Source organism: Podarcis bocagei, assembly GCF_964188305.1.
Source record: "Podarcis bocagei genome assembly, chromosome: 7".
In the NCBI taxonomy this organism is placed as follows: Eukaryota; Metazoa; Chordata; class Lepidosauria; order Squamata; family Lacertidae; genus Podarcis; species Podarcis bocagei.
This window is the reverse complement of record NC_138132.1, coordinates 37,054,658-37,078,168: the sequence shown is the minus strand read 5'-3', so window position 1 is coordinate 37,078,168 and position 23,511 is coordinate 37,054,658. Positions and strand designations below refer to the sequence as shown.

Genomic DNA, 23,511 nt, shown 5'->3' with positions numbered 1-23,511 from the left:
ACCGTCCCATCTCACTCCTGAATGTGGATTACAAAATTTTTGCAGACATTTTAGCAAGTAGACTTAAAAATGTATTAAATGAAGTAATTCACAAGGACCAAGCAGGCTTTCTCCCTGGTAGACACATGTCGGACAATACCAGGAACATTATTGATATTTTGGAGCTGTTGCGAATTAAAAATACAAGGGCTGCTCTAATCTTTATTGATGCGGAGAAAGCATTTGACAACATTTCTTGGATGTTTATGAAGAAGAACTTGAAAGGGATGGGAGTGGGACGGGGGTTTGAAAATGGATTAGAAGCAATCTATTTAGAACAAAAAGCTAAACTGATAGTGAACAATGTGGTATCGGAGGAACTTCGAATTGAAAAAGGGACACGACAGGGGTGCCCTTTATCCCCTCTGCTATTTATTTCTGTTCTGGAGGTTTTGCTGAATATGATTAGGGAGGACCAGCTGGTGCAAGGTATAGAGGTCGGAGCGAAACAATACAAACTGAAAGCCTTTGCAGATGACCTAGTCTTGACAGTACAGGAGCCAGTATCTAGTACAAAAAGAGTTTTGGAACTTATTTTGGAGTTTGGTCGGGTGGCGGGATTTAAGCTAAACAAACAAAAAACTAAGGTTTTGGTCAAAAATCTGACACCTATAGAGATAGAGGAGTATCAGAAAGAGACAGAGCTAAGTGTGGTTAAAAAAGTGAAATACCTGGGGGTATACTTGTCCACCAAAAATTTAAACCTTTTTAAAGATAACTATGAAAAATGTTGGTTGGAAATTAAAAAAGACTTGGATATTTGGTCAAGATTGAAACTTACCTTGTCAGGCCGAATCGCAGCTATAAAGATGTGTGTTTTGCCTAAAATGCTATTTTTATTTCAGACCCTTCAGGTCGTGGACAGAATGGAATGTTTTGGAAAATGGCAGAAGGATATTTCTAAGTTTGTTTGGCAGGGCAAAAAGCCCCGAATAAAATTTAAAATACTAACCGACTCAAAAGAAAGAGGGGGGTTTGCCCTGCCGGACCTAAGGTTGTACTATGAAGCTGCAGCCTTCTGCTGGTTGAAGGATTGGTTTCTGTTGGAAAACACCGATGTCCTAGATCTGGAAGGGTTTGATAATGTGTATGGTTGGCATGCATACTTGTGGTATGACAAGGCGAAGGTTCATAAATTGTTTAAAAATCATATTGTCAGAAAATCAATTTTTGCCGTCTGGATGAAGTACAAGGACTTATTAGAAAGCAAGACCCCGAGGTGGCTATCACCTGTGGAAGCCAAGATTTCTAAAAAAAAGCCCAATATGGAGGCCTACTGGCCAAAGTATTGGGAACTGATTGAAAGAGTTGGAGATAACTGGAAGCTCCAAAGCCAGGACAAATTAAAAGGTAAGGTGCGAGATTGGTTACATTATGCTCAAATTCAAGAGGTATTTAAAATGGACAGAAAAGTGGGTTTCCAGTTGGAGAAATCGAAACTGGAGACGGAGCTGCTAGAACCAAAGACTAAGGTACTTTCGAGGATGTATGACTTGCTGCTTAAATGGAACACACAGGATGAGACAGTTAAATCTGCTATGATAAAATGGGCACAGGATGTGGGACACAACATTATGTCTGAAGACTGGGAAAGGTTATGGAACACCGGTATGAAATTCACGGCATGTAGTGCCTTGAAAGAGAACATTATGAAAATGGTATACCGGTGGTACATGACTCCAGTCAAGTTGGCTAAAATATATCATCTTTCTGATAATAAGTGTTGGAAATGCAAGGAGGCAGAAGGGACATTCTTTCACCTCTGGTGGACCTGCCCGAAAGTAAAGGCCTTTTGGGAAATCATACATAATGAGCTGAAAAAGGTATTTAGATATACCTTCTCTAAGAAACCAGAGGCCTTTCTCTTGGGCATGGTGGACCGGAAGGTGCCAAAGAAGGACAGAACCTTGTTTATGTATGCAACCACAGCAGCTAGGATTCTCATCGCTAAGTTCTGGAAAACACCAGATTTACCCACACTGGAGGACTGGCAGACGCAGTTGATGGACTACATGGAGTTGGCAGAAATGACTGGCAGAATCCGAGATCTGAGCGAAGAAACTATGGAGGAGGACTGGAAAAAATTTAAGGACTATTTGCAAAAACATTATAAGTTGTTTGAATGTTAAGATAGCGCACGATTAAGAAATGTTATGTTTCCGCAATTTATTTTAAGAAATGATAAAGTAAGTATTGATAGAAAAAACGAGAAATATTTGAAACAAATTATTATGTTTATTAAGAATGTCAAAACTAAATTACAATTTTTTGAAATTGGTAACATAATACATTTAAAGGTATAATAAGATGGGAAATAAGATAACAAATTGCTGAACTGGCTAGAACAATGAATGCAATGCTGAGAGGATGCGAGGAGGTCCAAAAGTGAATTGCTGAAAGATGTTAAGGAAAGTTTCATAACATTTTTTCTTGTTTTTATTTTTCCTTATATATATATATAAAAAATGTTTCTTGTATGTTGCCATGTAAACAAATTTGTAAATCTATGAAAAGAAACGCAATAAAAAATCTTTATAAAAAAAAAAAAAAATATGGGAAAGGGGGTGATGCAGAGAAGTCCACAGGGTTGGAAAGGGGCCGTAGTTCAGCAGCAGAAAAGGTACTTTGTAGGCAGAAGGCTCTAGATTCAATCTCTGGCATCTCCATTTCGGGATGCCCTTCCCTCTGCCATACATGAAGCATCATCCATCACCTGCTCCAGATGTCTTGCAAAGACATACCTTTTTGCCCAGGCTTTCCTTGACCCATAAGATCAGAAACTGTTATTACTGGATTCCTGCTGTTATACGTATTTATGCTACTGTTTCACTTGTACTGTATATTGCATCTCTGTTTTTACGATCCTGTTTTCTCGATATTAAGTCATTTAGAAATCGTTTAAGGTAAATAACTAAATGTCACCTAAAAGTGCCAGAAATCTGGAAGTGGCAATGCCAGAGCAGAAGGAACATGGCTCAGTTATATGCTTATGCCTTCTTAGTGGTGGTGACCTGGTTGTGGAATGTCCACCTGAGGGAGGCTAGCTTGGCACCTTCTTTATGGTATTTTCTGTGCCAAGTGAAGACCTTTTCATTCAACCGGGGGTTTTTTTATTGAGTTTTTAAAAAACGCAAACTGCTGGACCCCAACTCCCATCAGCCCCAGTCAGCATAGGCAATGGTCAGAGATGAAAGGAGTCGTGGTATGACAGCTTCCCATCTGCAGAGATGCATTTAGAATAGTAAGATCTTTGGTTAAAAGATCAGTGCTGACTAATCTACCCCCAAATGCAAGACTGCTCAAGACTTCACACAGCTTGTCATTTTGCCCCCAATAATTGGCTCAGAGTGGGATTTGAATCCTTGGCCTGAAAATCAATCCTTTTCAGCTGCAATGTCTGGACGCAGTTAAAAAAAGTTATTATTTGAGGACCATTTTAATTTAAAAATAGGTAGAACCTCCTGGGCTGTTCTGATTCAACCTATAAATTCTGATGCCAACCTTTCATGGTCTGGGGAAACTCCTAGACTCTACTGTTGCTCTACCACTGGTGGCTTCAGTGGTGCACAGTGCCTGTTTTCAGCTCTGGATGTTCCTGGGACAGCCTGCTCACACAGATCTATGGGCCAGTAACCTATTGCTTAGAGCCTTAGACAATGGCACTGTGCTCTATGTGGAGCTATCCTTATTTATTTTATTATTGCGTTTAAACTGCGTCTTTCCACCATAGTTCTCCCCCTTCTCATTTTTAATCTTCACAACAACGCTGTGTGGTAAGTCACCCAGTGGGCTTCATGGCTGAGTGAGGATTCAAACTCTGGTGTCCCAGGTCCTGCTCCAGCTCTCTAACCACTGCACCAGGCTTCCTCTTGCTGTCCTTGATGTGGTTCAAAGATTGCAGAGATTCCCTCATAGCCTGGTGGCAGCAGTTGCCCCGACTTACCTGCATCAGGTCCCTCACAGTCTCTGCAAAGCCCACTGTGTGCATGGCCACAGCCACCGCGTTGGCAAAGGCAAAGATGAGGCCAATGGAGCCTCCCAGCTCAGGCCCAAGGCTTCGTGAAATAAGGAAGTAAGTCCCACCTGAGATACAGGAACACAAGGATCATCACAAAGGCTTGTATAGCTCGCCTACTGAAATTATATGTTTTATCTTATTGCATTGATATCCCACTTTCCCCTCCAAGAATCTCAAGGTGGCATGCAAGCTGATTCTCCTCTTCCTCATATAATCCCCACAACAACCCTGTGAGGTAGGTGAGGCTGACTGGCTCAAGGTCATGCAGTGACCTTCATGGGCCAAGTTGGAATTTGAATCCTAGTCTCTCATGACCTAGTCCAGCATCCTAACCACTGCACCACACTGGTACCCAGGAATTGGGCAGGCATAGAAACATAGAATTGTAGAGTTGGAAGGGACCCAAATGATCATCTAGTTTTGGGCCCCTGCTCAGATCCCTCCTTCTGGGAGCGGTTTGGTGGGATTTGAAGCTGGCTGATGAGAAATGGCAAAAAATGGTGGATCCCCTGGATCTGTCAGTCTCTCGAGTGGAGAACCTTCCTAGGTGGCAAAATCATTTTGTCCACCTCTGCAAATGCCTCCCACTCCTCTTGAGCCTCAGCCTTGCCAGCAATGGGTCCCACCACCTCCCACCTTGAGGAAGTCTCATCTGGTTCTGATAGATAAAGCTGGTGGGACATTGTTTGTCTGTTTGTTTTAAAAAATGATGAGACTTGTCTATGTGAAGTAGAGGTTCAATGTGTACACACACACTTGCTAACCCAACCCGTGCAACTTTGCCAATATTTCTACAGGTGATGTGCAAAAAAACACTACCTGATTTAACTTTGCCATTGGTGGAGATGGCTGAGATTGACAGCCCTGTGACGGTGGTCACTGTCACAGAAAGCAGGATGATCACCCAAGTCAGTGCTGTGAAGAAAAGCAGTTGTTTTAGATTATACTGCTTAGACATTAAAGCCATGGTTGGATTCCCACAGAGGGGTCCCACAACTTGGGAGCTCTCAAAGAAAATGTCCTCTTTGGGCTGCCACCTCTCCAACTGCTGAGGCTGGAAGTGTGGATAAGCCCTCATATATGTACCAAGATATGTTTGTCTCAACCATGCAGTAAGAGAAGTATTCAACAGGACTTACCTATTCCAGCTTGTGCAGTGATCCAAGGCAGCCGCAGGTACAGAATCACACCCCAGATATTAAGCATGCAACGGATCTGGAAAGTTATGGGAGCAGCAATTGGTAACTGGGAAGAATAACTGAAGCATGTCGGCACCTCAGGGCCTGTGAGGAGGACCAGAGACCTAGGATATTCTGATCTAGTCATTTAAAACCTGTGAGCCAGTGCCCTGACACCTCTGGGTCTGCTTATAGCATCAGAAGAACAATATGGTCAAGTCTTCCCTGGACTGTACCATTTCAGACTAAAGGGTGTGCATGTGTGGGTGGGTGCACGTGTTTAAATATTTCCTTCTTTTAAAAGATACCTAGTGCCTGAAGTACACTAGTTAGAAAAGGAGCACTGGGACCCCTGGCATAAGCGACGAGATCTGTCTGGTGAAGGAAGATGTCACAAGGGGTGTCTGGAAGGAAGACAGTTCCCTGCACCTTGCCTTGTCTCCCCATCACAGTTTGTGGCCTGGCAATTCAGCTGTGACTCCTCCATCGTAGGCGGTTGCTCTAGGTGACCCTTGAGGTCCCTTCCAACTCTACAGTTCTGTGATTCCATGAACCCCCTTTGCAATTCATCCAAGAGAACTCTTGAGTGATAGGTTGATACCATGATTTATAGCAAGGAGTAGCAAGGCTTTTTTCAGACTGAGGGCCATACTCCTACCTGCGCAGCCTTCCAGGGGCCACCTGTCATTGGTGGGTGAGGCCAGAGGCAAAAGCAGGCAGAGCAACAAATGCACTTTCTACCTTTGTACAGTAGCCTAGCTTCTCCACACTCATATGCTTCTCTCTCTCCTCCATCCAGACAACTCAGGGGCATGATCACTCAGAAGCTGGATGAAATAAAATGGGGTTCCCTTAAAAACCAATAGAGAGGGGGGCATACATATCTCCCTGGGAAGAGAATTCCAAAGAGATGGGGCCACTACAGAAAAGGCCCTGGCCCAGGACATCCTTTAAGCCAGGAGTGGGGAACTAAGTAACGGTACTCACCATCACCCCCTTAACCCACCCAAAACGGACAGGTTCCTCCTGAGTCTTCGCATCCCCCTCACCAGCCTCCTCCTCAGTTCCTTCTTCGGGAAATATGATGTCCCTGTGGAGCTCGTACGCTGGCGGGTGGAGATGGCTACTTTCTTGCTGGAACAAAACAACAACAACTGATGGCAATAAGACTGCAAAATTGGGGGGCAGGAGGAAAGCGAGAAAAGTTATGGGATAAAGAGACACCTGAGGTACAGAACATCCTGTCTCAGCCAGCAAGGACAATGCAGAGGTCATCAGAACTGGGTGGCTGAGGAGTATGACTCTATTGGGACATAGTGGACAGTCTGGCCATGACCAGGTTGAGTCCAGAACCCAAATGGCTGCTGCATGAACTGGCTTTGCCCTGCTGGTGCAGAATGAGGCCCACTCCAGGCTTGAGGGGGACCTGGGGAAATGACCCTCTCTGGGTTCCCTCTCCTACATCAGGGCCAGGGAAACCTTTTCAGCCTGAGGCCCACGTTCCTTCCTGGGCAACCTTCTGAGGGCCATTGGTGGGCAGGGTCAAAGGGGAAAGTGGGCGGAACAACAAATGAAACTTTTCTCTTTGTGCCACAGGTTGGTTTCTACAAACCTTTATCTATCCACCATCCAGACAAGTGAGAAGGCATTATTAGAGTCCAGCTTAGGATGTGATACAGGGCCAGTGAGGGACATGGCCTGGGGAGTGTTCCAAGGGCCAGGCAGAGAGGCCTGGAGGGCCACATTTGTCCCCTCAGCATGAAGTTCTCCAGCCCTGTCCTACATTAGTGAACCCTGGTAGGCTGTGGTGATGGTGTACAGCAGGGTTCCAAGCAGACCTCGGCATATGAATCTAGCCACCATTTTTATTTCCCACAATGCCCCTGATGTGGAACTTTTCCTGGCCATTGTGGGAAATTATTATTGTTGTTGCCTTACCGACGTGGGGATCCAGGGCACAGTCCTTCAATGGCTGCGCTCGTTTCTCTCTGGTTGGGGACAGAGGGTGGCACTTGGGGGGGAATTGTCATCGCACCACTCCTTGGTGTGTGGAGTGCCTCATGGTGCGATTCTCTCCCCGATGCTTTTTAACATCTTTATGCGCCCCCTCGCCCAGCTTGTCTGGAGTTTTGGGCTGGGTTGCCATCAGTATGCTGATGACACCCAACTTTATCTGTTGATGGATGGCCATCCTGACTTGGCCCCAGACACACTGACCAGATGTCTGGAAGCTGTGGCTGGATGGTTACGTGGGAGTCGGTTGAAGTTAAATCCTTCGAAGACAGAGGTCCTCTGGCTGGGGCGGGACAATATGGGATCGAGGGGGCAACTCCCATCTCTTGCGGGGGTGCAATTAGTGCCAGCACCGTCCGTTAAGAGTTTGGGTGTAATCTTCGATACCTCCCTCTCTATGGAGGCGCAGATTACAGCTATAACAAAGGCGGCATTTTTCCATCTCCGCCAAGCTAAGCAGTTGGCCCCTTATCTCTCTCGCCCTGACCTAGCCACTGTGATCCATGCGACGGTCACCTCCAGACTGGATTATTGTAACTCGCTCTACGTGGGGCTGCCCTTGAGACTGACCCAGAAACTCCAGCGGGTGCAGAATGCCGCGGCGAGACTCCTTATGGGGTCTTCGCTGCGAGATCACATTCATCCGGTACTGTACCAGCTGCACTGGCTCCCGGTGGAGTACAGGATCAGGTTTAAGGTGCTGGTTTTAACCTTTAAAGCCCTATACGGCCTAGGACCCTCGTACCTATGGGACCGCCTCTCCTGGTATGCCCCACAGAGAAACCTACGGTCTGCAAATAATAACATCCTCAAGGTCCCAGGCCTCAGAGAGGTTAGGCTGGCCTCAACTAGAGCCAGGGCCTTCTTGGCTGCGGCTCCAATCTGGTGGAATGATCTGTCACAAGAGACTAGGGCCCTGCGGGACCTGACATCTTTCCGCAGGGCCTGCAAGACAGAGTTGTTCCGCCAGGCCTTTGGTCAGGGCGCAGCCTGACTCCCTCCTCTGGCAACCTGCACAGAATTTTGCTTAATTGGTTGCCATCAATTTGATTTAATTAATTTTTATAATGAAATATTTTTAGACTGTGTGACTATTTGACTGTTTGATTATTTGATTGTTGTTAGCTGCCCTGAGCCCGGCTTCGGCTGGGGAGGGCGGGATATAAATAAAATTTATTATTATTATTATTATTATTATTTTACTAGACCAGCCACCTGGTCCTGCTCAGGACACCAGGCTTGATGCTGACACTCACCCTGGTTAAAAAAAGCTGGTTCCGTTTCTTGAAAGCATGTTAAAACCTCCCACAAGTCTTGGCCCTGCCTGGTGGCCCCAACTCTTCTTAGCTATGGCTGCTCTCAGCTCCTGCCAGAACATCTGTGGTCCAAAACATATTAATGGCACCAGGCTGGAGAAGGGTGGCACAGAAAATAGGATGCCACATTAAACCAGCTAGTCTTTTAAGGGGTCACAAGGCTCTGGGACATCCACTGCACCTCTAGGAGATTAGCCATGAAAAATACATATTGACACTGGGGGAGGAAAGTTCTCTGCACATGCTCAGAGGCATACCTTCTTTCTCATTTGCACAGATTTAATCTGATATTGAAAACAGATGTCAAGGATTCTCCACAATTCTGCTCTTTTGAACTTATGGGATGATCAAAAAGCAATTTCCCAATCTATGGAAGGTCTTACATGAATACTCTGACCCAGAGCCAAAGACCTTTAGGACTTAAACCTCTTGTTGTGGCACAGGAATATAGATACTCTGGCTGCAGCAGAGTAAATAACACACAAATTATGCATTTCTAAGGATAAGGAAGACACAGAACATTTCTGCACTGTTTGGCGGGATCTCATTGCTTATGTGTCAAATTCAGGTATACAAAACTCTCTTCCCCCACCAAATTGCGAAATCTGGCTTTCTTGATGTGTTTTTCTGCTTTTATTTTTTTCTAATTATCTGTTCTCTGTTTATTTGGGAAATGCAACCTCCTGCTCCTCTGTTTTGTAACTGATTATTTTTTGCTTATGCTGTTGATTTTATATTTTAAAAAACTTTGTTTGAAGAAAAAGAAAATAGAAGTTGGATCTGTGCCCTGAGACCCCCCCCCCGCCCCCCACCGTCTCAAATGAATGTGTGATCAGACTGTCAGGCAGAAAACGCGATCCAAGCATGCGGATGTCAAAAGGGCACTAAGATGGGGTTATTTTCATGCCACTTCTCTATATACATTTTTAAAAATACAATGAGCAAAATAGCTCTATGATCTTATTTTTATTTTATTTTTAAAAATATCCATGGCTCTTGGCCAGTATTGCTTATTTCCATAAGAGCTTGTGGGGAAAGGCAGAAAAAAGAAATCAGAGTTGCTAAAGACCTCAAGAAAGAGTCCCCCAGGGAAGAGACATTTTGAGCTACCCATCCTCAACCACTGTTGAGGTTAGCTCAATTGGTTACAGTGTGGAGCTGATAAGAACAACGTTGTGGGTTCCATCCCCATATGGGCCACCTGCATATTCCTACATGGCAAAGCCTGGACTAGAAGAACCTTGGGATACTTTCCAACTCTACAATTCAATGATTCTGTGGTCCAAGTAATGCAGATCAGGAAAAGTTTTCTTCCAGCTGGGAAAGAATGTGGGGCAAGATTCAATGCTTTGTCCCCCTGGCTCAAGACCTGATGGAGATTGTGATCAGGCAGGGGCAGACCTGTAAAGAACAGTAGTTAGAGCACCTGCTTTGCATGCAAAAGCTCCCAAGAGGAATCCCTAGTGGCAGGAGAGACCCCTGACTGAGCTGGATATACTGAAATAGATACACTCATGATTATAAGGCAGCTTCCTATGTTTGTGACTCTGTGCAACAGACATTCTGTGAACCAAACTGGCTTCAATTTACCTTGAGGAATGAGTGTAGATCAGACAAGGTAGGTCTGGTCTTCTTGGCTTCACCGGAGACTTTTGTGTTGGCATAGTTTTCGTAAGTGGGGACAACTTCGATGGTGTTGTAGCCAAAGGTCCGCATGTAGAAAGTGTTGTTGTGGGTGAGGTGGTTGGCTTGGGCAGCGTCGTAGGTAACCGTGTCCCCCTGGCCATAGTGAGGCCTGCCTCTGTCCTCGGTGCTGATCAGGGTGCTGATGGTAAACCTGCCGTTGGAGTTTGCCGGGTCGGCAGTCCGTTCCATCACCTGCGATTCAGCCATTTCATGGCCCTCTGCTCTTCGTTTTGCCTCTCCTTCAACTCACAGGCAAGGGATGGCGCAGATTTTGAGCATCTACTGCAACATCTAGGGGGGCATGGAAACTTTATACCCCGCGAAACCAGAAAAAACTGGCCGACCTCCTGCTCAGTTAACTCTTAACAGAGGGAAGTAATTGGCTCAAACCATCCTGAGCTGGTTGTTAAAAAGAGTAGCCTGGAGGGATTACTAAAGACTTGCTCGCCAACTCGCGTTCTAGATCAAGTCTATGATAACAGATTTTGAATTAAGTCCTGAGGACATATCAGCTAAAAATACAGTATTGGTGGGACGCTGGAATGGAGATACTTTTCTGATTCATTCTATTTGGGTACATTGTGTTTCCTTTATAATTGGGTTAGGCAGGGAATGTCCTTGGAGAAAGGAGAAGAGGGTCTCTTCCAGTTGACCTCCTGGCTGAGTGTTCATCCTGATTTGCTTGCACAAAGCTTACCATGGAGGCTTATAAAGCATTTGCCCCGATTTGTTTGCAGGGAAGTTATACAGCAATGGACACTTATCCTGATTTCTTTCCATGAAGGTTATATGTCTTCCTGTCAATTGACCATTATCTCGGTTTTTTTGTTTTTTTGTTTTTTTGGCATTTCCCCATCACTTTCCTAATCACAAATGTCCGTTTTTAAAAGGGGTTGTTGTGGCAAAGCTCTTAAATTCACTTTATGCCACAGATAGAGTCACGGACCCATTTCATTGCAGATTATTGGACTGCAGATGGAAAGGAAATGTCATAAGGCAGATAAGATCAGAACAGCCATGCAATGATTCTTACCGAAGGAGATGCAGAAATCCTTAGATCTTGCAACATTAATATAAGAAAAGTTAAGAGTAATGGAAGGAAAGAAACAATGAACAAGCAAATGATCTTTATTTGTTTGCTATTGAAATGTTTAATAAAAACACAATTAACATGAAAAGTTTCACCAACATTTTAATATTGTGATATGATTAACTCTAATAAAGAACAGGTGAGCTAGAAAAGTCAATTTCATTGTTGCCTGGTGGGTTGGGCCTAGAGTGGAGAGACCTGGGTTCAGCTCCCTACTCAGCCGTGAAGTACACTGGGTGACCTTGTACTGGCTACTGTTTCTCAGCCTAATTTACCTCACAGGGCTGTTGTGAAGATACAAGGGATTAAATGCATACACATTGTGCTCAGCTCCTTCAAGAAAGGGTAGGAAAATATAATAAATAAAACAAATTACAATTTTCAAATGCCTCCCCATTACATCTAACAATGGATTTTAAAAAGAGAATTAAAATAAACAGCAGATATGAAAGGAAATATAACAAGTACATTTTCTGTGCTATAGTTTAAAAGCCAAACTGGATGCAATGTGAAATGTGCTTCTCTTGTTTTTCCTCCCATGTTTACATCATTGAGGGAACTAATCCTGAATGGGACCACACTTTGCAGGAAGAGAGATTAATCCTCCTCTGCAAAAAAACACAACATTCTCACCCAAAATCACCTCTGAATTATTTTCCCCGGAAAGCGTCATTTCCCATTGCAGGTCAGCTTTCAGATCTTAAAGGCCTAAGCACAGGCCAACTTGCCTAGTTTAAAATCAAGTACCCTGCAATTTCAAATCAAGATGTCAAACATTCAGCAAAATGTTCAGTATTTAGAGGACAGCTGGGAAATACTTTGCATCAAGATTTATGGCGGAGAATCCTAAGAATTTATGGGAGCAAAATTGTTTTGGCTCTAGATTCATTCCCTCCCTCATCCCATTCTAAGGCCAGTGTGGCACTGCCATTGGTATCAGACCAGGAATGAGGAGGCCCAGACTCAGATCCTGCTCTCAGGCATGGGGTGAACACAGGCCAGTCTCTCTCAGCCTAACCAACCTCATAGGCCTCTTGTAAGGATGATGTGGGGAAGGAGCAGACACCATGTATATTGCCTTCAGCTTCTTGGAGGAAAGGTGAGATAATAATAATAATAATAATAATAATAATAATAATAATAATAATAATAATAATAATAATAATATCCTCTTCTTCCTCCTCCACCAATTTTCAACCACTTTTAGAAGTATAAACAGCAATGCTGAAAATGTTTCATTTCCAGAGCATACTGGATAGCCTATCATGAGCATTCCTAGTTAAGAAAATTTGCCAGGAAAATATGCAAAGCGAGATTGCTGTTGCCCATTGCACTGGGAGGCCTGAGTTCCAAAGTCACATGGCAATTTAAAAGCAGTGACAGATAAGGATCTCGAGAGACAGCCAGTCAAAGCCCAGCCATAAAGCTCAGTTCTGGCTCTGGAAAAGCCACTTGAAATTCAGCACTGTGACTCATTTCATCAGGTTAATGGGAAAATGTTTTCTGCTGTTCCTCTGGGGTGTTTGTCGAATGCAGTAGGCTTTATGTTTATTTTATTTTTTAAAAAACAGGATATATTTTAGCTACTGTGTTCTGCAAGTTTTTATTAAGGAGTCCTGATTGTTGTGTTAGCAAGTTCCTACTTGGGGTTACTGACTGCATTGTGGTTTCACCCTTGCCTTATACCAGTTAGGCCACCAGTCCACCCCTACCTGAAGAGGCCATTGGGTATTGAACCTTGGACATTCTGCATACAAAGCAGGGGCTCTGCCGCTGAACTACAGTACTTCAATGGCACCAAAGAACCAGCCCACAAACACAGCCTCTCCCCACTCCAGTCACCACCATCATGAGAACTGCTACAACTGCAGGGCTCCATGGCTGAATTGTTCATGTCTCCAAGGGCACTTAGATAACCACTGAGAAGCCAAGGCTGCTCTCACAGATGGAAATGGCCTTTGCAAATTACAGCTGGCTTCAGAGGGTGGGCCAATTCAGCTTTGGGACTCGGCTTTTATACACCAATTGGAGAGGCAGGGGGAGAAATCCAGAGTAATGCCAGGTTGTTCTCATTTAGGGCTTTGGGGGAAACCACACTCACAAGAATGTGAGAAGAGCCTGGCTGCTGGCTCAGGCCAAAGCCCCATCTAGTCCAGCATTCTGTTTTCACAGTGGTCAACCAGATGCCACTTGGAAGCCTGCAAGCTTCCCAGCTCTCTCCCCCCTTGTGATTCCCAGCACACTGCTTCTGACATTGGAGGTAGAACATAGCTATGGAGGTGGCGCATAGCCAGGATGGCTAATACTAACTCCTCCCGCTGCAAAGGTTTCAGGCCAAGAGAAGTCTTCCCCATTACTTGTTGAATTGTCCTTTTTTAAAGCAGAGATGCTAGAGATTGAACCTGGAACCTCCTGTGTACAGTGTCTGGGCTCTGCCTCCGAGCTGTGGTCTATTCCCAGAAGAACTCTATCTACTTTCTGGTGCGGCATGCACCTCCCAGCTGAAAGGTGCTCACAGCACAGCGGGGAAACAGTGGAACAGCAAAGCCAGGGAGTCAGGAATTACTTGCGCATCACCATAACCACTGCCACCACCTCCTCAAAATGGAGAAATATGTGCCTAAAAGGTGTCTTCATTAATTTAAAGAGCATAGACACGCAATGGGGAATAATTACTCTAAACAGAGATACAGCCCATCTCCCCCTAGTGTGGAGGGCTTTGACCAGGTGATGCAAGCGCCAGCAGAGTTTGCAGCTGATGGACCTGCTCTCTCTCCTTAGCAATATCTAAACCAGATGTTTATCAGGCAGCCCTTCATAGAGAGGACTACGACCACCCTTGCCCAGTGGCTCTCCAAAGCCTGGATATAGAGTAGTCCATGGTTTTCACACTCACAATATCATGGAAGCAACACACACATATAAATACGCACACATCTGCTGTTGAAGCAGCTTTATTTTCAAAACTCACATCCCAGCTGCGTTGGGAAGAGAGTCCGCGGCAAAAGAGAAGAGGAACGGAAGAGAGTCAACGGAAACGACACTGGAGTGAATCTGCAGCCTCTCCGATGCTGGATGCGTAGGGAAGGCAAGTGGTATGATGCAACCCTGGTGTAGTGAAATAGCCGGATAGTAAGATGCGCTTTTTGTCGGCCTGATTCACAACACCAGCTGCAGCAACGATACCGTGACTCCAGGCTGGGGGCTGCCAGGCTCCTGATCCACCTTGGAAAACAGCTTGCCGATGTCTCATTTCAAGAACAAATCACACTTTTTTAAAAAAACCACCACACTTGCATTTTTTTACTCTTCTTCTTGGACAATTTCATTCATTCAAACCCCAAGGCCCATCACAGGATTTAATGCAAGCAACAGGTCAATGATGACAACCAACAAGAAGCCAAATAGATTAATTCTACACCTAAGTAATTTAATTAATTTCAGTGGGCATGACCTGAATACAATTTAATTGGATACAGCCCACTGTCTTTAAACAGGAACAAAATCCATGTCATTCATCATAGTGGGGAAGACAGGCCAGATGTGGCTGATCAGTCTGTCAGGGAGTTAAACTGCTGATGGGCAGCTTCAAAGTTTCTCTAGCTTTCCTTTCTTATTTTTAAACTGAACTTGGAATGGGGAAGGCCCTTCAAGGAGAGGAATGTCCTTTAGGTCAGAAGTCATCAGCCCCATGAATATGGTTTTGGACACCACCATGAGATTTATGGATGCTAATGTTCTGTTGAATTATGTACCAATTCTTTGGAACCTGACAGAGGGACAATTTAGCTGGCTCCTAAGGGTACTTGTGGTGGCTAAACCACTAATACTTCAATATTGGAATCAGATGTCTACCCCTTCCAATCATACAGTAGACAGAGGACATAACTGGCAGCAAATGAGGTGACCATAACCACAAGAAAAATGGGGAATTCTCTGATATAGTACAGCTCTATTTGCTTGACTTTCTGGGCACTGGGCTGGACCTCCAGCTATTCTACTCCCTTACACTTACTATTATGATTTAATGTATATTGTTGTATTTGTTTTTTATTTTGGAAAAGTCAAGTTTAAAAAATGGTTAATAACAGCAGCAAAAGACTGTCCTTTGCAAAGTGAGGCACACAGCCGCATTATCATGTACAGAATTTGGAAAAAACAGTGGCTGATAAAAACAACAATATGTTTAAAACTGTCAATTCCTTTTGAGATCATCCACCTTTTACCATTTATTCAATGTATGTGTTTGTTTATTTTTAACAGCACTACCAAATCTCCATATTTTACCTTTTGAAGGAGGAAGCAATCTTTAATATTTCCTTTTCCAAACCCACCAACTTTCCTTTGCTGGTGATTATACTGACCTCCATCAATATCCAGCCTAATTCTATGAACATTTATTTGAACCTATTGATATTTGTAGGGTTTATCCTAGAGGAAAGGGCACAACCCACTCAGAATTAAGCACTTTGGCACTGCATTGTTTTCAATTGGAGAGATTTATGCACACGTTTAAGATTCCCACTGAAATCAATGGACCTGAAAAGGGCTTCAATCATGAGTGGAATGTGCCCAGTCCACCAAATGCACAGGATTGTTACCTAAAGCAGGGGTGTCTCTTAATTTCTCAGAATGAAGCAAGTTTTAGGGCTATTAGCCTCAATATGGTTAAAATTAAACTTAGAATGGTTGAAATAAAGAAAATGGATGCTACATCTTGCCTGCTTTAAGCTACCATGGCATAAATGACCCTCCCAATTCCCTTTTGCCAACGGGAGAACCAAATTCTTCCCAACTCCAGTGAGAACAGTCAGGTGACACAAATCCACTTCCAGCCACCGTGGAGATGTTGTGCCAAAATCAATTTACTAGAAGACCTTAGGAACATGGTGCCCATTCCCTAAAAAATGCATAGAAAACATTTTAGAAGAGAGACTGTGAATGACCATTTCTTCTTTCAGCAGAAACTTTCATACATCTTTGAAATTAAAGAAGCATTATTCATTTGTTTGGCATGAGGAGGGAAGTTTCTGTCGTGAGCATGCAGTGAAAGTGCCTGGTGGGGGATGACGGGAGTTCCAGTCTGACAACATCTGGAGAGTAGCAGGCTGCGCAAAGCTGAGCTGACTAGTTCAATCCACACTAGAATCATAGAGTTGGAAGAGACCACAAGGGCCATCGAGTCCAACCCCCTGCCAAGCAGGAAACACTAACTGGTCCTGCCCTGTGATGTCTCAATGGACAGGGGCCACACCAGTGCTGCTTGCCAGTTTTTACTGAAATCAGGTGGTTGGGAGCTAGTGGTAGTTCAAACAGGGTTGAAAGGAACACATGTACATTATTGCTAAATTATTATTAGCTAAGAATTAGCTTCATGTGTGTGTGTGGGGGGGGAGAGGCCTGCAGGGGTTCTGGCTTAAACATGGAAGATGCAAATAATAAGTTAACACCCTCCCTTTGTTCCCTTTATACTGGTACTGAGTTACTGGATGGAGTAATTCTAATATTTTCCAATCAATAGAGAAGAGTGGGTAGATTAGCAGACTGAGATTTGAGATAGTTGCTTGTTGATTGATTGGAAGCAAACATTTCTTTCTTTCCCTGAACAGTTTGCCATCGTATATTTTAATTTTGGTTTGTATTCTAGCAGTGTGTGTGTGTGTGTGTATGTGTGTGTGTAATTGTGCTTTTCTGTTTGCAGAAGGACCTATTAAAGAGCCTATTAGTCAAGTAACTTAAATCCATTGCTTTCAACAGGTCAATTTGACAATGATTTAGCCAGATGTCACCCTGCATTATTTCACCAGGGAAACAAGTTATTATGAGATACCCAAAGTTGGTTTAGCTCTGTATTTATCTTAAATGCTTTTAGAATCATTTTTATGGAACACAAGCAGCCATTATTTCAAAGCCTTTGCTAAAACCCAATGGGAGCAGGACTGCAATAAATTATTGGCTCAGAATATCCAGCTCCAACCCCAGGCTATTATGCTGCCCTTTTCCTGACAGTAGAAATGGCACAAATGTGAGTTTTTGACACACTGGGCTCATTGGCAGATCCAACTCAATTTTATCAGGACTTAAATCATGGTTTAGGCCTGTCTTCTCCTACAAAGACCCATCATCTCACACGTGAGAGCATCATGGAAATTAATCCTCAACTGACCCCAGCTATGGGGTTCATTGATCCTTTGTGATTCAAGCTCTGAGCAGCTGATTAACTCACAGGTACTGCATTTGGGTTTCCATCTCACCTTATCTGCACACCTTGACCTGTGTGAGTATCTATCTGTCCATCACCTTCACCACCCACCCCAGTGCACCTACGTAGGCTGTTGCCTAGTCCATGTCTCAATAAACTTGTCCACCTTTAAAGAATGGTGAGGTTTTATTGTAAAAATGTAATGTGGTTTGGGGTATGCATGTGCAAGGCTGACCCAAGACACCTGACACTGCATGGGCCTGTATCGTATTATCCAAAGAGCTGTGCCCAAGCATCATCTGAAACATAGCAAGTGATCTTGGGGCTGGCGATACTCCAGGCAACTTCTTGTGCACCTGAGTTCCCCATGTATGTATGTACGTACATGTGGATGGAGTTTAGCAACTTACTGTCACCTGCCACACAGCCATGACTTCTTGGCCAAGGGTCACCAACATGGTGCCCATGGGCACCAATGTGCTCATGAGCAGCTCTTGGCATATGCAGAAAGGTCTCAGTAAATATATCCTCCAAAATCCACACTGCCAAAGAGGCTGTTTGCCCTATCTCAACTTCTCCTCCATTGAACATGCCCTCTTAAACATGCTTTCATATCACTGGATGCCAGGGGTACCCCCTGCCTTCTGAAAAAAGGAAATTGTTTGTTTGTGAGAGTGGCAGAGGCTGGCATTCACATCTCTCCCTCCCCCATTTATTCAGGTGGCACACTTCTCCCTTTTTCTGCTCTTTTAGGTGTGGTAGCCATTTTGTATTATGTCATTTCATACACTACTTTCTTTCTGTGACTGGCATCCACAGCACTCGCACAGATCTCCCTTCAGGAATTCCTATCATATTATCTCCAGCTTTTAATCTCATCCCCCCCCCCCTTTTCTTTATGTTTTCTCAGTTATTGCCTTTAAAAAAAAAATCACTTTTGAAATAAGCCACAACAAAGCAGCCGATTAGCAAATCATGCTGTAGATTAGTGATGATTTTTGTTGGCCCTATTCCACTCTTTGGCTTTGTTGGATTTCTGTTTGCTTTTGTCTTGTTGCATTTTGCAAAGTTTGTTGGTTTTAAAATCTATTTGTATGTTCCAACTTGTGTTTTATCCTGGAATCATTTAATGAAGGTGGTTAAGATATATTTTAAATAAACAAAACCAACAGAGAAATTGAGGCTGATTTGCTTAATCATATTCTGACTGTTGATTCTGGGTTTCCCATGAACTCCCACAAAGAAGGGAGAAGCCAACTCTGGAACTGTATGAAGTGGGGCTCCTGCTTTTTTTATGGCAGCCCCACCTCCCTCCCTAATAGGTAGAACAGCCTTTGCTAAGCTAGTGCTCTCTGGATGTTTCAGACTACAGTTTCCACCTACTAAACATTCAGGAGGCACTAAGTTGGTAACTTACCTTGTGTCCTAATGCCATGGCGATGAGCATTCCCCCTGCTCAGGATCACTAATCATCACTAGCAGAAGTGGAGAAATGCTTGGCATGAAATGCTACCAGGACCAGTTGTACTATATCTTATGGAGGGGAAGAATGGAACCCCAGATGCTGATGTTTTCAATGGCAGCTCTTATAGTTTCACTCTACACCTTCCTGATCTACAGAAGCACTGAAGTATAGACGCAAGGTCTAGACTATGAGGAGGCAGGGAGGATGCTGCCTCCCACACTGAAATTGGAGACACTGACCTCACTGTTGGAGAATCAGGGACCTAAACAGCCTCTAGAACAGGGGTCAGCAAGCTTTTTCAGCAGGGGGCCAGTCCACTGTTCCTCAGACCTTGTGGGGGGCCAGACTATATTTTGAAAATAAAAATGAACAAATTCCTATGCCCCACAAATAACCTAAAGATGCATTTTAAATAAAAGGACACATTCTACTCATGTAAAAACACACTGATTCCCAGACCGTCCGCAGGCCAGATTTAGAAGGCGATTGGGCCGGATCCGGCCCCTGGGCCTTAGTTTGCCTACCTATGCTCTAGAAGTATTCAACTGCACCTCCCTGCTTTCCAAAGGAGTGCATGCCATTGCATGCGAGGGAATGCTGCAGAATGTAAGCAGCAGGATGGCTTGAACCCAAGGATGCATGAATGGGACTCTACTCATGCAACAAGGAGTCCCTGCCTGCCCCTCTCCACACTGCCATCCTCTGTACCCCCTGAAAAGCCACCCTTGAGGGCTGGAAGATCCACCAGAGATGCACAGGTGGGGGGGTTGCTGCAAGAAGGGGGTGGGCTTCAGCTAGTGGATATGTCATTTGTGCAAGAGCACTTTGGGATTCAAATATCCTGCAGCCAATGCAGGTAAGAGTTAATTATATGATATAATTTAGGACCAACACATCTCTCGCATCTCATAGCAGTAGAAAATTAAGCTTCATCAATTTCCTAGGAAAAGAGTTGCCAACATGGTGACCATAAGTGCAACAGTACCCTCGAGGTTTTCCCCTGACACCCACAAAATCTAAGATAAACCTTATCTTACTGCCCACCCCCTGTTCATGAGGTGGTGAGAATGGTAACCCGTTTCTCCTTGAGAAGGACATAGAACTGAAAGAGAAAACTGAGTGACACTTTCCCGCTTCCCCTGTCAGAGGCTCGGATTAGATTTGCTAGTTCAAACTTTTACCCAGATCACTTGGGAAAGTGTGTGTGTGTGTGTGTGTGTGTGTGTGTGTGTGTGTGTGTACTTTCTCTTTTTCTGTCTCCCAGGGATTGGGCACAGGGAGGGGAGGTTGATGCAGGGAGAGAAATGTCCAGGGACGTGGTATACCTATGGCACTTGCTTAAAAATCCAAAATGTGCCCATGGACTGAAAAACATCAATGACCCCAGCCTGAGGAATTAAAATAAAGGACACAGTGCCTGCCTCCATAGAGCCTGCTCCTTCATTAAAATGAGCTTCCCCCTTCCCTCACCTCTCGAAACAAAGAAATATTGTAAAAAGCAAAATAAATGAATAAGTGAACATAAATAATGGCAAAAGTAAAGCAAAATGTCAAAACAAATATAAATCAAAAAAATTTATTGTGGTTGACAAAGTACATAATACAAAAAGCAAAAAAACCCAACTTAAACTGGGCCGCCCACTGAGGGTACCAACAGCATCTGGCAGGTTTCCCAAGGTGCCTAGTTCATGAGGACCTCCATCTGCACCAGCCGTGCGTTGGTGTCTCCTGAGGTTCGGTAGGGGATCATGCCGGCAAAGGTGATCAGCGCCCGAGCTTGAGATCGGAGTTTCTACAAAGCACAGAAACAGAACGCTTTGACTTATATTTTAACTGGAGATGGATATTGGGTGAGAGACTCTTCTTAGAATGGAAAGGATGGGTGGACAGATCTAAATACAAAGTATGTAAAGAAATAATAATGAAGCTGTAGACCACCAAGCAACATGACCATCCCAGAAATAGATGTATGTGTGCAACCAGGAGTAATCTGTGGGGGCTGGGTAATATTGCGCTTAGAGGAAGAGCAAAGGTCACAGAGCACAATTGTTGGCAGAGGACCTTCTATGCATGTAGAAAGTCTAGGTTCAACCCCTGATATCTTGAGTTAGGTTATAAATGCATCAAATAAATATGTGTTTGGCTCTGTTTCCATCAGTTGAAATATGTGGTTTGAGTGACCATATGCTTCAGACATAGGCAAACCCGGCCATCCAACTGTTTTGGGACTACAATTCCCATCATCCCTGACCACTGGTCGTTAGCTAGGGATGATGGGAGTTGTAGTCCCAAAACATCTGGAGGGCCAAGTTTGCCTGATATGCTTTCAGAAATAGTTCAGAATTAACTGAACTCACAAAAACTCCTTATCCTCTAACACCCAGCCAGCAGTTATTTTGGAAGGTCTTGCAGTTACTGACTCCTGCTGTGGGGGAGGGACCTCTGGAGCACCCAAGGACTCTTGCTGAGACTGACTAGCTACGCACTTTGAGGTTAAAGCCACTTGACTTCAGAGAAACCTTGACTGTGCAAGTGTTGCACTTCCTGATGAAGTACCCAGTGCCAGATGGGTTGTGGGATCAGTATCAGCTAATGCAGGCAGTTGATTGGTACTGGCGGCAATATGTCTGACCCTGTGCCCTCTTGATCCCTGTCCCTTTTGGCTTATTAAATCTAACAAGAGGGGGGCTGGCTGGTTGGATCCAGAATGTGGTTAATACTTCATTGCATGAGGGGACAGTCCTTATTGCCTTCAAATAGGTGGTGGTGCAGGCAGCTCCTTAAAAAAAAAAATCAGCCCTGGACCCCTTGAACTGGAAAGACCAGTTCCAATACACCTTTTTTGAGGGAATAGGTGGTGGAGAGGGTTGCGGTGAGCTAGCTGTGAGCATTCCTGGATGACACAGATTGTTGAGTTTGGAATAATCTGGGTTCAGGCCTGGGACTGAGTTGGCCTTGGTCACCCTGATGGATTAACTTTACACAGGGGGAGGGTGACCTTGCTCCTGCTTGTGTCTGCGGTTTTTCTGTAGAATGAAAATTTGGGGCCCTGTGTCACTGTGGCTCTGGTCCTACCTAAGGAACCAAGTCCAGAGAGTGGCATCGGCAGAATTATTTTAGGCCCCTTGGCAGTTATGCTATAGGGTGCCACAGGGCACTACTCTGCCCCCAGTGCTGTTTAATATCTACATGCCACTGGGAGTTGCCATCAGGCATTTCAGTGCAAGGTGCCATCAGAATGCTGATGACCATCAGCACTATTTCTCTGTAATCTTTGAATCTGAAGGCTTTTTAAAAATTTAAAGCAAGTGCTATATAAATTTTATGAAATAAAATAATATGTTATGAGCAACTTCTAGACAAATAAGCAGTAGATTATGATGATGCAGCTCTGTTTGGAGACTGAAATACCATTGCCCTCAAAGGTCTTCGGGGACAGATTGGCATGGCTGGTGGAGCCCCTTTCTTTCCGTCCTTGTTTGTGGAAAACAATTTAGAACTGAATTGCTGTTGCCCTCTCTACCGAGGTTAAAGGAGGCCTGGAGGTGCAGGTGTTCCATTTGTTATAAATTATTTAATCAAAAGCAGGAGCCACCCAAATACTCCGGCTGGTACCTCCCAAATGCCTTCAGTGCCAATTACTTTCCCTTTCCTTTCTCAAGGGGGCATGAGAATGCCCTTTGGTGCCAGTAAAAATCCCAAAGCAAATAAACACAGTTGTTATGACCTGCAATGACACTGAAATGGCTGGATTTGTATTCTCTTAGTGCTACCTTTTACGGATTTCCATTTGATTCAAGACTTAGCATGCAGAAAAAGAGTCAAGTGTGGATGAGTTGGTGTTTCCAAACTTCCAAACTAGTAAGGTTTGGGCACAATGTGGGCATATGGGACAGGAAAACACCTCCTTTGGGTCCCATCTCTAAATCAGTTGAAACAGAGTTTCCAAAGAAAGGGAGTGAAGTTGTGTGAACACAAGGGTATGCCATGAAACAATAATCCACGGGCCCAAACCCTGCTGTGAATGGGAGTTTCCAAAGAGAGGACTCTTCCAGTGCTGCCAAAGGTGCAAACTTCAGATGCGTTCATGGCATGACCTTTGCCAATTCACTTTTTGGTCTGCCTCCCCAGTAAAAGGAAAGCAGGCTTATCCTGGCCCCAAAAACAATAAGGTGGGCTTGCATTTCAAGACAGGCATCTAAGCTCAGGAAGCTTTCTTAGCATTCACATGTGCCAGTGTGGTCCAAGGATAGGATTAGATTCGGAGCAGGGAGCTTTTCGTGAGCCTCGCTAAGATAGTTGTAATTTTTCAGTTCTCTCTCCATGAAGCAGTAATAAAATATAATTATTACTGTTATTATAAATGCCGTAACTAACACTCTGGGCCGGCAACATTGCCTACCATGATTAGTCTTGTTTTTACCTGCCTACAGCAAGAATGGGGATCATGTGGCTCTCCAGGGAAATGTTGCTGGACTATGGCTCCTATCGTCCTTGACCATTG

General features: G+C 44.3%; 2 protein-coding genes across 4 annotated transcripts in view; both read right to left on the bottom strand.

The window, feature by feature from the left end:
• The window catches only part of SLC12A3 (solute carrier family 12 member 3), a 32,573-nt gene extending 22,062 nt beyond the window's left edge, over positions 1–10,511 (bottom strand). Inside the window, exons 1-5 of the mRNA XM_081203742.1 lie at positions 10,155–10,511; positions 6,223–6,369; positions 5,197–5,272; positions 4,877–4,972; positions 3,983–4,122 (exon numbers count right to left, since the gene is read on the bottom strand). Of these exons, the coding sequence (XP_081059868.1) occupies positions 3,983–4,122; positions 4,877–4,972; positions 5,197–5,272; positions 6,223–6,369; positions 10,155–10,457 (762 nt within the window). The 5' untranslated portion in view covers positions 10,458–10,511. The remainder of the gene's footprint in view (positions 1–3,982; positions 4,123–4,876; positions 4,973–5,196; positions 5,273–6,222; positions 6,370–10,154) is intronic.
• Positions 10,512–20,569: 10,058 nt separating this feature from the next.
• Positions 20,570–23,511, bottom strand: part of NUP93 (nucleoporin 93) — a 68,971-nt gene continuing 66,029 nt past the window's right edge. For all 3 annotated transcript variants that reach the window (XM_081203661.1, XM_081203662.1, XM_081203663.1), the window contains one exon: positions 20,570–20,799. In XM_081203661.1, the coding sequence (XP_081059787.1) occupies positions 20,689–20,799 (111 nt within the window). In that variant the 3' untranslated portion in view covers positions 20,570–20,688. The remainder of the gene's footprint in view (positions 20,800–23,511) is intronic.